This window comes from Protomyctophum bolini (genome assembly GCF_963924005.1).
Source record: "Protomyctophum bolini genome assembly, chromosome: 18".
NCBI lineage: Eukaryota > Metazoa > Chordata > Actinopteri > Myctophiformes > Myctophidae > Protomyctophum > Protomyctophum bolini.
This window is the reverse complement of record NC_137879.1, coordinates 765,001-782,500: the sequence shown is the minus strand read 5'-3', so window position 1 is coordinate 782,500 and position 17,500 is coordinate 765,001. Positions and strand designations below refer to the sequence as shown.

The window sequence follows — 17,500 nt, the reverse complement described above, 5'->3', positions numbered from 1 at the left end:
TCACACTAGAGTAGACATGTCTTTGGCACAAGTCGTACGTGCATGTTGGACCAAACTGTGTGACTTTGTGCCAAAATAAAATAAAATGTAACGTGAAGTAGAAACATGTTTCTACAGCATACTGTCCATGTCCAACAGAAACATGTTTCTACTGTCCATGTCCAACAGAAACATGTTTCTACTGTCCATGTCCAACAGAAACGTGTTTCTACTGTCCATGTCTAACAGAAACATGTTTCTACTGTCCATGTCTAACAGAAACATGTTTCTACTGTCCATGTCTAACAGAAACATGTTTCTACTGTCCATGTCCAACAGAAACATGTTTCTACTGTCCATGTCCAACAGAAACATGTTTCTACTGTCCACGTCTAACAGAAACATGTTTCTACTGTCCATGTCTAACAGAAACATGTTTCTACTGTCCATGTCCAACAGAAACATGTTTCTACTGTCCATGTCTAACAGAAACATGTTTCTACTGTCCATGTCCAACAGAAACATGTTTCTACTGTCCATGTCTAACAGAAACATGTTTCTACTGTCCATGTCCAACAGAAACATGTTTCTACTGTCCATGTCTAACAGAAACATGTTTCTACTGTCCACGTCCAACAGAAACATGTTTCTACTGTCCATGTCTAACAGAAACATGTTTCTACTGTCCATGTCCAACAGAAACATGTTTCTACTGTCCATGTCTAACAGAAACATGTTTCTACTGTCCATGTCTAACAGAAACATGTTTCTACTGTCCATGTCCAACAGAAACATGTTTCTACTGTCAATGTCTAACAGAAACATGTTTCTACTGTCCATGTCTAACAGAAACATGTTTCTACTGTCCATGTCCAACAGAAACATGTTTCTACTGTCCATGTCTAACAGAAACATGTTTCTACTGTCCATGTCCAACAGAAACATGTTTCTACGGTCCACGTCTAACAGAAACATGTTTCTACTGTCCATGTCCAACAGAAACATGTTTCTACTGTCCATGTCTAACAGAAACATGTTTCTACTGTCCATGTCCAACAGAAACATGTTTCTACTGTCCATGTCCAGCAGAAACATGTTTCTACTGTCCACGTCTAACAGAAACATGTTTCTACTGTCCATGTCTAACAGAAACATGTTTCTACTGTCCACGTCCAACAGAAACATGTTTCTACTGTCCATGTCCAGCAGAAACATGTTTCTACTGTCCACGTCTAACAGAAACATGTTTCTACTGTCCATGTCTAACAGAAACATGTTTCTACTGTCCATGTCCAGCAGAAACATGTTTCTACTGTCCACGTCTAACAGAAACATGTTTCTACTGTCCATGTCTAACAGAAACATGTTTCTACTGTCCATGTCTAACAGAAACATGTTTCTACTGTCCACATCTAACAGAAACATGTTTCTACTGTCCACGTCTAACAGAAACATGTTTCTACTGTCCATGTCTAACAGAAACATGTTTCTACTGTCCATGTCCAACAGAAACATGTTTCTACTGTCCATGTCCAACAGAAACATGTTTCTACTGTCCACGTCTAACAGAAACATGTTTCTACTGTCCATGTCTAACAGAAACATGTTTCTACTGTCCATGTCCAACAGAAACATGTTTCTACTGTCCATGTCCAACAGAAACATGTTTCTACTGTCCATGTCCAACAGAAACATGTTTCTACTGTCCATGTCCAACAGAAACATGTTTCTACTGTCCATGTCCAACAGAAACATGTTTCTACTGTCCATGTCCAACAGAAACATGTTTCTACTGTCCATGTCTAACAGAAACATGTTTCTACTGTCCATGTCCAACAGAAACATGTTTCTACTGTCCATGTCTAACAGAAACATGTTTCTACTGTCCACGTCCAACAGAAACATGTTTCTACTGTCCATGTCTAACAGAAACATGTTTCTACTGTCCATGTCTAACAGAAACATGTTTCTACTGTCCATGTCCAACAGAAACATGTTTCTACTGTCCATGTCTAACAGAAACATGTTTCTACTGTCCATGTCCAACAGAAACATGTTTCTACTGTCCATGTCTAACAGAAACATGTTTCTACTGTCCATGTCTAACAGAAACATGTTTCTACTGTCCATGTCCAACAGAAACATGTTTCTACTGTCCACATCTAACAGAAACATGTTTCTACTGTCCATGTCTAACAGAAACATGTTTCTACTGTCCATGTCCAACAGAAACATGTTTCTACTGTCCATGTCTAACAGAAACATGTTTCTACTGTCCATGTCTAACAGAAACATGTTTCTACTGTCCATGTCTAACAGAAACATGTTTCTACTGTCCATGTTTAACAGAAACATGTTTCTACTGTCCATGTCTAACAGAAACATGTTTCTACTGTCCATGTCCAACAGAAACATGTTTCTACTGTCCATGTCCAACAGAAACATGTTTCTACTGTCCATGTCTAACAGAAACATGTTTCTACTGTCCATGTCTAACAGAAACATGTTTCTACTGTCCATGTCTAACAGAAACATGTTTCTACTGTCCATGTTTAACAGAAACATGTTTCTACTGTCCATGTCTAACAGAAACATGTTTCTACTGTCCATGTCCAACAGAAACATGTTTCTACTGTCCATGTCCAACAGAAACATGTTTCTACTGTCCATGTCTAACAGAAACATGTTTCTACTGTCCATGTCTAACAGAAACATGTTTCTACTGTCCATGTCCAACAGAAACATGTTTCTACTGTCCATGTCCAACAGAAACATGTTTCTACTGTCCATGTCTAACAGAAACATGTTTCTACTGTCCATGTCTAACAGAAACATGTTTCTACTGTCCATGTCCAACAGAAACATGTTTCTACTGTCCATGTCCAACAGAAACATGTTTCTACTGTCCATGTCTAACAGAAACATGTTTCTACTGTCCATGTCCAACAGAAACATGTTTCTACTGTCCATGTCTAACAGAAACATGTTTCTACTGTCCATGTCTAACAGAAACATGTTTCTACTGTCCACGTCTAACAGAAACATGTTTCTACTGTCCATGTCTAACAGAAACATGTTTCTACTGTCCATGTCCAACAGAAACATGTTTCTACTGTCCATGTCTAACAGAAACATGTTTCTACTGTCCATGTCTAACAGAAACATGTTTCTACTGTCCATGTCCAACAGAAACATGTTTCTACTGTCCATGTCCAACAGAAACATGTTTCTACTGTCCATGTCTAACAGAAACATGTTTCTACTGTCCATGTCTAACAGAAACATGTTTCTACTGTCCATGTCCAACAGAAACATGTTTCTACTGTCCATGTCCAACAGAAACATGTTTCTACTGTCCATGTCTAACAGAAACATGTTTCTACTGTCCATGTCTAACAGAAACATGTTTCTACTGTCCATGTCCAACAGAAACATGTTTCTACTGTCCATGTCCAACAGAAACATGTTTCTACTGTCCATGTCCAACAGAAACATGTTTCTACTGTCCATGTCTAACAGAAACATGTTTCTACTGTCCATGTCTAACAGAAACATGTTTCTACTGTCCATGTCTAACAGAAACATGTTTCTACTGTCCACGTCCAACAGAAACATGTTTCTACTGTCCATGTCTAACAGAAACATGTTTCTACTGTCCATGTCTAACAGAAACATGTTTCTACTGTCCATGTCTAACAGAAACATGTTTCTACTGTCCATGTCCAACAGAAACATGTTTCTACTGTCCATGTCTAACAGAAACATGTTTCTACTGTCCATGTCTAACAGAAACATGTTTCTACTGACCATGTCTAACAGAAACATGTTTCTACTGTCCATGTCTAACAGAAACATGTTTCTACTGTCCACGTCTAACAGAAACATGTTTCTACTGTCCATGTCTAACAGAAACATGTTTCTACTGTCCATGTCTAACAGAAACATGTTTCTACTGTCCATGTCTAACAGAAACATGTTTCTACTGTCCATGTCCAACAGAAACATGTTTCTACTGTCCATGTCTAACAGAAACAAACTTTTCAGTATTACTCATATTTCTTCCATCATTTGGACTTCCAACACTTTCTGATATAAACAACAAGGCCATCATCATCATTATCATCATCACACAACTAGCACTTTCAACACCACATAGCTACCCCCCCCCCCCCCCCCCCCTCCCTCACCCAGGCGTGGGGCGTGTAAACGTGTGCCAGCCAGAAGGGTTCCCGTGGCGACGGTCCGTCTGTAAATAAGGTGTGTGTGTAACTGTAAACGTGTGCCAGGGAGAAGGGTTCCCCCCACGGCGCTGTGTGTGTGTTCCCCCCGCGGCGGTAAATATGGACTCTATTAAACGTCGCGCGGCGTGTCGTTTCTCTGAATGGGCTGTGGCCACGCCTCCCTGCTGCTAGCCCCGCCCCCCCGCAGGGAGCTCACCACATGCAGATATTAAATCCAATTAGACGCTGTCTCTCTCTCTCTGTGTGTGTGTGTGTGTGTGTGTGTGTGTGTGCGCGCATCACCGTGCCAATGTCCTGTCAGGAGATGTGTCTCACATGCGCACTCACACGCACGCACGCGCGTGCACACACACACACACACACACACACACACACACACACACACACACACACACACACACACACACACACACACACACACACACACACACACACACACACACACACACACACACACACACACACACCCCTTAGAGGTTATTAGGTTTCACTCAGGGTTTATTTCTGCCTTTCTGGAGAGAGAAAAATCTAAACAAACAAAAAGTGTTCATCGTTTTTTTTTTGTCAGGTCACGTGACATCACTATGACATCATCAGGGATGATAGTGCATCAGAGATCATGGTAAATGAGACCTGCTGTCGCAATTAGGTCCATATATGGAGATCCCTGATGTCCTCAAAATTAGTATATGGATATTATGCCATATGTTGATCCTTCCCCATCCATCCTTCCTCTTCGATGTCTCCCTTTTGACTGTTATACCTGTCCATTTAAACTCTAGAACTGGCCTGTTGACTGATACCTGTCCATTTAAACTCTAGACGGGCCTGTTGACTGATACCTGTCCATTTAAACTCTAGACGGGCCTGTTGACTGATACCTGTCCATTTAAACTCTAGACGGGCCTGTTGACTGATACCTGTCCATTTAAACTCTAGACGGGCCTGTTGACTGATACCTGTCCATTTAAACTCTAGACGGGGCCTGTTGACTGATACCTGTCCATTTAAACTCTAGACGGGGCCTGTTGACTGATACCTGTCCATTTAAACTCTAGACGGGCCTGTTGACTGATACCTGTCCATTTAAACTCTAGCCGGGGCGCCTGTTGGAGGGGAAAGGAACTGGTCTCTAAACTGCCTCCCCCTGGCCAGCCGGGGCGCCTGATGGAGGGGAAAGGAACTGGTCTCTAAACTGCCTCCCCCTGGCCAGCCGGGGCGTCTGATGGAGGGGAAAGGAACTGGTCGGAATAACGTGTTCCTTCCACATGCTACGTCCAACCAGGGGAAACTCTCCCCCATCAGGTGAAAAGATCTTAACTTTAAGTCACAATAAAGTGTATTAAACAGCTCAGATCTGTCTGTCTGTCTTGCGCACACACTCGCGCACACGCACACATACACATACACACAAGTACACGCACACCTCCCTCCCATTAGCGGTCAGTGAGTCGCAGATAATCCTGTTTTGATGAACTTGGTTAATGTCCACCCCCCCCCTCCCCCCCCCCCCCCCCACCACACACACTTCATGAAGGGACACGCCTGGCTGGTGGCTCTTTATCCATTCATTACGGCAGGACACACGACCCTGCCACGCCCCCCAAAACACACACACACACACACACACACACACACACACACACACACACACACACACACACACACACACACACACACACACACACACACACACACACACACACACACACACACACACACACACAGGCCCCCTTACCTCTCTCTCGGGGGTCTGGCTCCATAAATTGGAGCTTCTCTCTCAGACTCTGACTTTGAGACTATTTTGGACAACTGAAGTCCTTCAGCAAATCTAGCAGGTGAGAAAACACTTTTTACATACCGGCATATTGAATAAAATACAAATGAAGCAGAATAACGTTCATTAGAAGGACAATATCAGCCACCAGAAGCAGAGACGTGTGTTTTCAACCAGTCTAACGTTCATTAGAAGGACAATATCAGTCTCCAGAAGCAGAGACGTGTGTTTTCAACCAGTCTAACGTTCATTAGAAGGACAATATCAGTCTCCAGAAGCAGAGACGTGTGTTTTCAACCAGTCTAACGTTCATTAGAAGGACAATATCAGCCACCAGAAGCAGAGACGTGTGTTTTCAACCAGAATAACGTTCATTAGAAGGACAATATCAGTCACCAGAAGCAGAGACGTGTGTTTTCAACCAGTCTAACATTCATTAGAAGGACAATATCAGCCACCAGAAGCAGAGACGTGTGTTTTCAACCAGAATAACGTTCATTAGAAGGACAATATCAGTCACCAGAAGCAGAGACGTGTGTTTTCAACCAGTCTAACGTTCATTAGAAGGACAATATCAGCCACCAGAAGCAGAGATGTGTGTTTTCAACCAGTCTAACGCTCATTAGAAGGACAATATCAGTCTCCAGAAGCAGAGACGTGTGTTTTCAACCAGTCTAACGTTCATTAGAAGGACAATATCAGCCACCAGAAGCAGAGACGTGTGTTTTCAACCAGTCTAACATTCATTAGAAGGACAATATCAGCCACCAGAAGCAGAGACGTGTGTTTTCAACCAGTCTAACGTTCATTAGAAGGACAATATCAGTCACTGGATTTAGATCTGCTATTTTTCAACATCTATATATCATACTGCTTAAAACACCAAAAGGGGTTTCCGTCCTGAATGCATTTATAATAATTACTTACATGTACAGAACTTTAAACTAAAGTATTTGTCAGAACAACTTTCACTTATTTGAGTAATATTTAACCAGAAGTAATTGCGAACGCAGTGAGCACTTACTATGAGACCTTGTCTGTGCGTGCGTGTGTCCCCCCTTTGTGCCCATATATGGAGCTGAGTGATTTGTTTGTGATTGATGCAACACACTCCATATTTGGACGTATAGCTGCTTTGGGGACTCCTTATATGGTTATGGCTGAGTCATGGTGACATGAGACTTAAAAAAATAATAACTTAAAAATAAATCTTAAAAGAACCCAAATATGTACGAGCTGCGTTCGCTTCCCGCGTTTGCGCGTCTTACTGGTTATACTGTATAAAGTAATATTTAATCAGAACTAAATAAACTTTGACTGAAATACATTTGAGTAATATTGAGTACTTTGTCCACCACGTTTTCCCGTAAATATATATTACCATAAAACAATGTTTTTAAATTACGTAAATTGTAAATAGTTTTTTTGTGATAATCCTCCTCCTGTGTTGACCATATAAGGAGTTCCTCCCTGTCCCCAGTTAACCCCTGGGGGTCAAAAAACGTGTTTTTGGCTATAGGTGGTCAAAGCCTTCATCCAATCAGGATGAGAGGGGCCTTCCGCCAATCATGATCGAGCGGGGGCGGGCCTTTGTGTGCGTGCTGTTGGCCTGTTACATATTAAAGGTGTAAATTGAACCATCATTATAATTAAAGGTGTAAATTGAACCATCATTATAATTAAAGGTGTAAATTGAACTATCATCATAATTAAAGGTGTAAATTGAACCATCGTGTAAATTAAAGGTGTAAATTGAACTATCATTTTAAATTAAAGGTGCAAATTGAACCATCATTATAATTAAAGGTGTAAATTGAACCATCATTCAAATGAAAGGTGTAAATTGAACCATTAAAATTAAAGGTGTAAATTGAACTATCATTTTAAATTAAAGGTGTAAATTGAACCATAATTTACATTGAAGGTGTAAATTGAACCATCATTTACATTAAAGGTGTAAATTGAACCATCATTTACATTAAAGGTGTAAATTGAACCATCATTTACATTAAAGGTGTAAATTGAACCATCATTTTAAATTAAAGGTGCAAATTGAACCATCATTATAATTAAAGGTGTAAATTGAACAATCGTTATAATTAAAGGTGTAAATTGAACCATAATTTACATTGAAGGTGTAAATTGAACCATCATTTTAATTAAAGGTGTAAATTGAACCATCATTTACATTAAAGGTGTAAATTGAACCATCATTTACATTAAAGGTGTAAATTGAACCATCATTTACATTAAAGGTGTAAATTGAACCAGTTCATCCAGATGGCTCCTCGTCGACTGCACTACATTTCCCATCATGCAGCTGCTGCCCCCCCACTGGCCTTCAAACTCCCCAGGTTACTATTGCTATTATTATTATTATTATTATAAGTATTATTATTGCTAATATTGTTATTATTAGTGTGGTTGACAGGCTATAGTTATTTAAATTGCACACTGCGTCTGTGATTTGTGGCATTTTGTTCGAAACGGACCAATCATGTGAGCTTTGGAAGCCAACATTAGCCAATCGGGATGGAAGATGGGAAATGGTGCAGATCCGTGTTGATCACATGACTATGGAGATGGTGTGTACCGAATTGTGTGATAGTGTGTAATCTACAGAAATGTGTTTTTGCCTAAATCGGCCTCATGGTGGCGCTATAACAGGCCGTTTAAGAATATTTGGGGCAGAGGTTCGTTGTTGGCATTCACGGACGGACAGAGTGCAAAACATACCCCCCCCCCTTGCCTTCGGCCTGGTGGAGACAATAATATCACACACACACATTTACAAGTGTCTGAAGTGTTCCTTTAGGTAAAGAATCCACATACTGTAACCATGACAACGTTTTCAGGTCCAACATGGTGGCTCTGGCTGGGCGGAGCTACTGGGGGGCGGAGTCAGACGGCCGCTCGCTGCGCTACCTGGAACCGGATCACAGCGCACTGGAACGGACTCCAACCGGCAGCACCCTGCAGTACCCGGAACCGGATCACAGTAAGATCTGTGGTTTATGGAACATTAAATGTGTCGTAAAATGAAAAATACCCCTTTTCACACTTTTAGACCGTGGTCTTCGATATTACAGATTACACTGTTTGACTTTTAGGCTTCATAAACAATAGTTGCATCGTGTTAGGTATGAAAACTAACTCACAACTATATAATTTAAAATAACTTAACTTTATACTAGATCTGATACTTTTTGGAACTGGAAATAATCCCCCCAAAATATATATTTGGACTGTAGGTCCCTCAAAAGACTGATATTTGGACTGGGGACCGCCTAAAAAGACTGATATTTGGACTGGGGACCACCTAAAAAGACTGATATTTGGACCGGACACCCTGCAGTCCAACTCCAAACTTGGTGGCTGCCCACCAAGACCGCCTGTTGAAGAGTCTGCGTTAAATCGATTAACCCGTTCAGGCTGGGAACCCCTTTTGGTGTTTTAAGCATTAAAATGCTATAGCTGTTGAAAAATAGCAGATCTACAAGTTTTAAAAAAAAGAAAAAAGATCATGAAAATGTGGAGCAATTCTTTGAATATTATATTCTTTCAGAGCGAACGTTTTTAACTCAAATCTTTGCTTCTGAGGAGGGGGGGGGGGGGGGGGGGGGGTCACTGGAACAGCATGTTTTCAGATGGGGGTCGGCAGCCAAATTACATAATATGAATTCTGGGGGTCCTTGACATGAAATATTGAGAACCACTGACACAGAAACATGAGGTATTTCAGAAAACTGTCATGATTTAGAAGAATTTCGACGTCAGATCTAAATGGGTTCAATATGTCCCCTCACCCCACCCCCCCCTCCCCCTCACTTACCCCTCCCCCCCCCCACCCCACCCCTCCCCCCCGCAGATGGCTGCGGCGCGGCGCAGCGCTCGCAGCGGCGCCGCAGGCTAGCGGCTAATGCGCGGGAGCGCCGCAGGATGCTAGGGCTCAACGTGGCGTTCGACCGGCTGCGCGGCGTCATCCCCAACCTGGAGACGCAGCGGAAGCTGTCCAAGTCCGAGACCCTGCAGATGGCCCAGATCTACATCCACACGCTGAGGGAAATACTACAGGTAACCTGCAGAGGGCGCTCCCAGTGAAATACTACAGGTAACCTGAAGATGGCGCTCTGAGGGAAATACTACAGGTAACCTGCAGAGGGCGCTCTGAGGGAAATACTACAGGTAACCTGCAGATGGCGCATATTTACATCCACACTGTTACTACAGGTAATCCTAACAGTGGCACTGCGTGAAAAGAGGAGTTAACGGCATTTATGGCCACTAGAACCTCAAGTCTAGCAGCATATAGTTAATATACGGTAATATACAGTTAATATACGGTAATATACAGGTGAGATGGTACAATTCGGGAGTTTACCGCAGTTGTTTGGAATGTTTAACGGCAGTTTTCTGTAATATACACATCCGTATTCCATGCTTTTTGCGCAGTGGTGGAATATCCATATTTTCACATTTCTTTTCATGTCAAGGACTAAGGGCCGATTCATACATATTTTACCGCTGTTTCGGCGCTGTAGTGCCGAAATGATTTCGGCTCGTCAGAAATTTCCAGTAGCACCGAAGAGACGACTTTAGGACGGTACCCGCCCCCCCCCCCCCCCCTCAGAGTCACAGACCCGTTTGGTTCCAAACCATCATTTAGTATGGGGACCCCCTGGAACTCCCTCAAGGCCCCCTGGGGGTCCCCGGACCCCACTTTGGGAGCAACTGACCTATATAATGAAACTATGCATATATACGACATAGTGCTACAGTATGTCTACATGAAACACAATCTCAGTTCAAAGGTTAACAATGTTTGACACCTCATTTCAGGAGGACGCGATTTTCAGACCGCATTCGCCAGGATGGCGCACCGACCACCTGCCACCACCAGGGGGGAGCAGTGACCACCTGCCACCACCAGGACAACGCACCGACCACCTGCCACCACCAGGGGGGAGCAATGACAACCTGTCACCACCAGGGGGGACCAGTGAGCACCTGTCACCACCAGGGGGGACCAGTGAGCACCTGTCACCACCAGGAGGGAGCAATGACCACCTGTCACCACCAGGAGGGAGCAATGACCACCTGCCACCACCAGGGGGGAGCAATGACCACCTGCCACCACCAGGGGGGAGCAGTGAGCACCAGCCGGTCTGTTTGATGTCTCACCACGCCTCGATGGAGCCAACGCACACTGGGAGTGAGACAGGCCGGGTTGGCAGTGAGACAGGCCGGGTTGGCAGTGAGACAGGCCGGGTTGGCAGTGAGACAGGCCGGGTTGGCAGTGAGACAGGCCGGGTTGGCAGTGAGACAGGCCGGGTTGGCAGTGAGACAGGCCGGGTTGGCAGTGAGACTGGTCGGGTTGGCAGTGAGACAGGCCGGGTTGGCAGTGAGACAGGTGAATTGACCTTATGCAGACCGCAGTCATCTTGCCATGGAGTTACTAATGAAATACATGGCAGAGAATGAGTTTTAACTGACAATATATAAAGTCACAACACCAACTTTGATGGGGCTGTTATAGCTTTGTTTTGAAAATATAAGGTTTTCTTAATTTCCTGAAAAACGTATACTTATCATTTCCTGAAAAATGAAAAATTTGGAAGAGGTTTCTTCCCTTTTAAGTTTGTCCTTTAATTTGAACAATAAACTGTTGCAGGACTATCTGTCCTATATGTCATCACTATCTTGAATGGCTTGGAAGATAAATGTTTATTTTATCATGTTTGTGTAATTTATTGTCGATACTAGGGCCGATTCACACTCCTATTTTACCGTTCTGTTTCGGCGCCGTAGTGCCGAAATTATTTCGGCTCGTCAGAACTTTTCAGTAGCACCGAAGAGGCGACTCTCAAATGACGTCACATTGTAGGCTCTATAGAGCTTTTATTCGGCTCTAAAATAGTATGAATCGGCCCCTAGAGTATCTATTACTCGGCCCAATACCACCCTTAGGCACTCATACTCGGTACTCGGAACAGATACTCAATTGACACTCAGAACACAATCTTTTATTGCTAATAAGCAAACTAAATTCTTTTCATAATTGTTTCAGGCTATTATTATTGTGGTAATTGAACATTACAGTATCATTACAAGCACAAGGCATGGCGATGAAATTAAATCGCAGAATAAGGCCGAAAAATAAGTGGTTACTCAACAAAAATAATAGGTACTCGTATTGGTACTCGCCAGACACGCGTGGCCGGTTAAGACTCACCCGTATCTCCAGACATGCGTGGCCAGGTTAAGACTCACCCGTATCTCCAGACATGGGTGGCCTGGTTAAGACTCACCCGTATCTCCAGACATGCGTGGCCAGGTTAAGACTCACCCGTATCTCCAGACATGCGTGGCCGGTTAAGACTCACCCGTATCTCCAGACATGCGTGGCCGGTTAAGACTCACCCGTATCTCCAGACATGCGTGGCCAGGTTAAGACTCACCCGTATCTCCAGACATGCGTGGCAGGTTAAGACTCACCCGTGGCTCCTGACATTTGTGAACACAATCAGACCTACATGTGGTGGATTCCGATAACGCAGAAACATTATTGATAATATGAATATATACGTCAGGAACATGAATATGAATAAATGCGAAATGTCGGGAACAATAACGATAATATGAATGAATATGAAACGTCTTAAACATTAACGATAATATGAATGAATATGAAACGTCTTAAACATTAACGATAATGTGAATGAATATGAAACGTCTTAAACATTAACGATAATATGAATGAATATGAAACGTCTTAAACATTAACGATAATATGAATAAATATGAAACGTCTTAAACATTAACGATAATGTGAATGAATATGAAACGTCTTAAACATTAACGATAATATGAATGAATATGAAACGTCTTAAACATTAACGATAATATGAATAAATATGAAACGTCTTAAACATTAACGACGATCAAACAATGTTTACGAATCAACGACGACAAAAAACACTTTATGGAAAGTAGCAACTTTATTCAATTTCAAATTATTTACAGTAACCATAGTAACCAAATACATTGTGGAGGACGTCGGTACAAACAGTTTTCCTGCAGTAAAGCGTGTTGGTGCACTAAATGGTTTTCCTGCAGTAAAGCGTGTTGGTTCCTCTTAAGGGTTTTACTACAGTAAAGCGTGTTGGTGCACTAAAGGGTTTTACTACAGTAAAGCGTGTTGGTTTCTCTTAAGGGTTTTACTACAGTAAAGCATGTTGGTGCACTAAAGGGTTTTACTGCAGTAAAGCGTGTTGGTGCATTAAAGGGTTTTACTACAGTAAAGGGGTTTACTGCAGTAAAGCGTGTTGGTGCACTAAAGGGTTTTACTGCAGTAAAGGGTTTTACTGCAGTAAAGCGTGTTGGTGCACTAAAGGGTTTTACTGCAGTAAAGGGTTTTACTGCAGTAAAGCGTGTTGGTGCACTAAAGGGTTTTACTACAGTAAAGGGTTTTACTGCAGTAAAGGGTTTTACTACAGTAAAGGGTTTTACTACAGTAAAGCGTGTTGGTGCACTAAAGGGTTTTACTACAGTAAAGGGTTTTACTGCAGTAAAGGGTTTTACTACAGTAAAGGGTTTTACTGCAGTAAAGCGTGTTGGTGCACTAAAGGGTTTTACTACAGTAAAGCGTGTTGGTGCACTAAAGGGTTTTACTACAGTAAAGCGTGTTGGTGCACTAAAGGGTTTTACTACAGTAAAGGGTTTTACTACAGTAAAGGGTTTTACTACAGTAAAGGGTTTTACTGCAGTAAAGCGTGTTGGTGCATTAAAGGGTTTTACTACAGTAAAGGGTTTTACTGCAGTAAAGCATGTTGGTGCACTAAAGGGTTTTACTGCAGTAAAGCGTGTTGGTGCACTAAAGGGTTTTACTACAGTAAAGCGTGTTGGTGCACTAAAGGGTTTTACTGCAGTAAAGCGTGTTGGTGCACTAAAGGGTTTTACTGCAGTAAAGCGTGTTGGTGCACTAAAGGGTTTTACTACAGTAAAGCATGTTGGTGCACTAAAGGGTTTTACTACAGTAAAGCGTGTTGGTGCACTAAAGGGTTTTACTGCAGTAAAGCGTGTTGGTGCATTAAAGGGTTTTACTACAGTAAAGCGTGTTGGTGCACTAAAGGGTTTTACTACAGTAAAGGGTTTTACTACAGTAAAGCGTGTTGGTGCACTAAAGGGTTTTACTACAGTAAAGCGTGTTGGTGCACTAAAGGGTTTTCCTACAGTAAAGCGTGTTGGTGCACTAAAGGGTTTTCCTGCAGTAAAGCGTGTTGGTGCACTAAAGGGTTTTACTACAGTAAAGCGTGTTGGTGCACTAAAGGGTTTTACTACAGTAAAGCGTGTTGGTGCACTAAAGGGTTTTACTACAGTAAAGCGTGTTGGTGCACTTAAGGGTTTTCCTGCAGTAAAGCGTGTTGGTGCACTTAAGGGTTTTCCCGCCATAACGCAACCATTTTTTCCACGGTCGTCGCGGTAACGCGGCGTTCCCGCCATAAACACATCTCGCCTGCAGTAAATCATTGCATTTCTTCACAATCCAAATTCCAAACATCCAGAAGGTCGGTGGACGTCGCGGTGAAACTGGTGACCTGCTGAAACACGTGACCGTCTTGTCGACGTAATTTTTTTGTGTGAATGTATGATCTGAATGCTTTGCTATTATAAAAAGGTACCGTTTGCCTGTTTTGTATTATATTTTCATGTGTGGACTGTGGATGGAAATTACCATGTTTGCTAAATCCAGCGTGTTTACATTGCATTTATGTATAATGTTTATTAATATACATCCTCCCGACTAAATAAACACGCAGCGCAGCGCCTGAATGTCACTATAGGTTGAACTCTGCCGATGATCAAAGGGGGTTTACGTTCGGACGCCGAGGTTAAGTTAGGTCACCAGTTTCCCTGTAACACGCTGGAGCGAGTGACCAAGGTGGTCACACATTTCATCAGGTCACCCACTTCACCGTAACACACCGGAGCGAGCATTTTGGGTATTGGAATTGGGCTACAGTAAATCTTTACCGCAGTAAAGCGTTTTTCTGCAGTAAAATGTTTCGCTGTAGTAAAACTGCAGTAAAGCGTTTTGCTGCACTAAAACTGAAGTAAAGCGTTTTGCTGCACTAAAGCATTTCGCTGTAGTGAAACTGCAGTAAAGCATTTTGCTGCAGTGAAACTGCAATAAAGCGTTTTGCTGCAGTAAAGCATTTTGCTGCAGTGAAACTGCAGTAAAGCGTTTTGCACGGTTGTAAAACCGACAGCAGACGATCTGAACTATGTACAGAATTATTACATCATCGTCGTCATGTGACCTCTGACACTAACAACAACAACAACAAGTATAACAACAACAATAATACAAAATAATAATAAACTTCCTGTAAACTTTACAAGAGTGTGAAGTTAAGGTGTAGAAAAAAGAAATTAAACACAGCTTCAAATACTGCCTGTGTGTGTGTGTGTGTGCGTCAACATTTTGACCTCGACAAGTTTAACAAAAATGTTCTTGTTGTTTGTAGTGAAACAATAAAGCTTTAAACATCTCAATCTAAATTAAAAATAATTAAAAAAAGGAACTACGGACACTTTTGGCCCGGTTTACGGGTGGGCGGGGGGACATGTTTTGTTGTAACACAGGGGTGGGCGGGGGGGGAACATGTTTTGTTGTAACACAGGGGTGGGCGGGGGGGACATGTTTTGTTGTAACACAGGGGCGGGGCGGGGGGGACATGTTTTGGTGTAACACAGGGGGGGGCGGGGGGGACATGTTTTGTTGTAACACAGGGGCGGGGCGGGGGGGACATGATTTGGTGTAACACAGGGGCGGGGCGGGGGGGACATGTTTTGGTGTAACACAGGGGCGGGGCGGGGGTCTGATTTACAGTTACAATACCTCAGGGACGCTCACGGGTCCATTTGGTTCCATGCGTTAGGCGCTCCAGAGTTGTGTAGGTCGTTGAACTTTCCAACATGGCGGCCGCGCGTAGAGCCTCGTTAACGACTCGCCAGCGTTAATTAGCATGACGTTAATTAAGCGTAAATTAAATCATCATCGTGACCAGTCAAGGAAACGGAAAACGCCAAAACGGCAGCTTGAGATAAATTACGACTTAAAAAAAACAAAAAACAAGCCGACGTCAGAAACACGGCGGTTACTTCACTACATTTTTATTGAACGCCGAAAAAATGTTGAACACAACGTGTCGTCGTGCATCGCGTATCACGGATCTACAAGTGCCCCGTTGAGTCGTGGAGGCTTTGCAGAGGGCTTGTAGATCATCCGTTTCCATATCATATGGACAGAACAGATGGTGGGATGTTGGCCTCGATGAAAGACTACATGAAACCAAAACAAACTAAGAAACAATCATTGGATGGCCTGTGTGTGTGTGTGTGTGTGTGTGTGTGTGTGTGTGTGTGTGTGCGCGTGCGTCTTTTAGCAGTGCTCCAGATAGTCAATGACTCGAGAGATGGACTTCTGTCCTGCAGTACCGATGTCACACTGTAGGGGGAGACAGAGTGGATGCATTAAAATAGTCGTTAAAACCAATTCAACCTATTGGTCGACCGACTCATGGGGGGAGGCGGTTTAAGCGTTTTCCGCGTTGTGTAAACCAGGAACCGAAAAACGCCTAACGCTAACGTCAACAATGTCTACGTAAGGGTCTTTCGAAGCATTCATATTTTAACCGAGTGGCTACCTGGATTTACCGTTGAGACGCTAAACATAGTCTCTACGTTCATCCAGTTCATTCGGCAGCAGTTTAAAGGATGGGCGTCGTCAAAGCGGCAGTCTTCGGTGATTGGTTCATTCCAACCAATCAGAATAGCAAGAAAGCAGATGACGTTGTTGTCACTCATGATGCTATGGCTAACCCGTTAGCTAACCAAACAAACAGCCAACGAGCGCTACTAGCATGTACAAACATGCACAATGTACAAAAGCGGTCAAATATGTCGGGTGACGATGTTTATAAAACCTCTCGTGTCTGTAAAGAAACTGTTTATCATACGTCCAATCAACAGCCAGATTGATACACCGCAGTGGGGGGCGCTGTCGAGTGACAGGGCTGACGGCCAATCAGCTGCTGCAAACGGATGTTCGATGGAGACCGACGTGGTCGTAGACAAAGAGTCACCAGAACATATTTCCTTAACGGGCGTGGCTAACGGGCGTGGCTAGCGATTCAGGGCTGGAGCCGTAAAGACCAGATAAAGACTAAATGCCTCCAGGGTCGTTCGTGGTATTCCCGCCACCAGGATAACCCTCCAGGCAGAGCCAATCGAACGAGAGCCCCTGATCCGCGGTAAGTCACTATTATAATGATAATAATTTAAACAGGAAGCTAAATAGCACGTTAAAGGAAGTCATTGACGCTCCGGGACTTTGTGACAGAAGTGTTAAACGATCTCACCGTCAGATTCATGAAGTTCAGGAACTTCTTCAACATTTCTGTCAGAACAGAGAAATCTCCCTGAGGTAGAGCTTCCCTCA

The 17,500-nt window shown here is 43.0% G+C and overlaps 1 protein-coding gene across 2 annotated transcripts in view; it reads right to left on the bottom strand.

The window, feature by feature from the left end:
• Window positions 1-13,621: 13,621 nt before the first annotated feature.
• The window catches only part of LOC308333451 (uncharacterized protein), a 47,790-nt gene continuing 43,911 nt past the window's right edge, over window positions 13,622-17,500 (bottom strand). For both annotated transcript variants that reach the window (XM_080789872.1, XM_080789873.1), the window contains exons 25-26: window positions 17,421-17,500; window positions 13,622-16,507 (exon numbers count right to left, since the gene is read on the bottom strand). The exon at window positions 17,421-17,500 is cut by the window's right edge and continues 16 nt beyond it. In XM_080789872.1, the coding sequence (XP_080645998.1) occupies window positions 16,442-16,507; window positions 17,421-17,500 (146 nt within the window). In that variant the 3' untranslated portion in view covers window positions 13,622-16,441. The remainder of the gene's footprint in view (window positions 16,508-17,420) is intronic.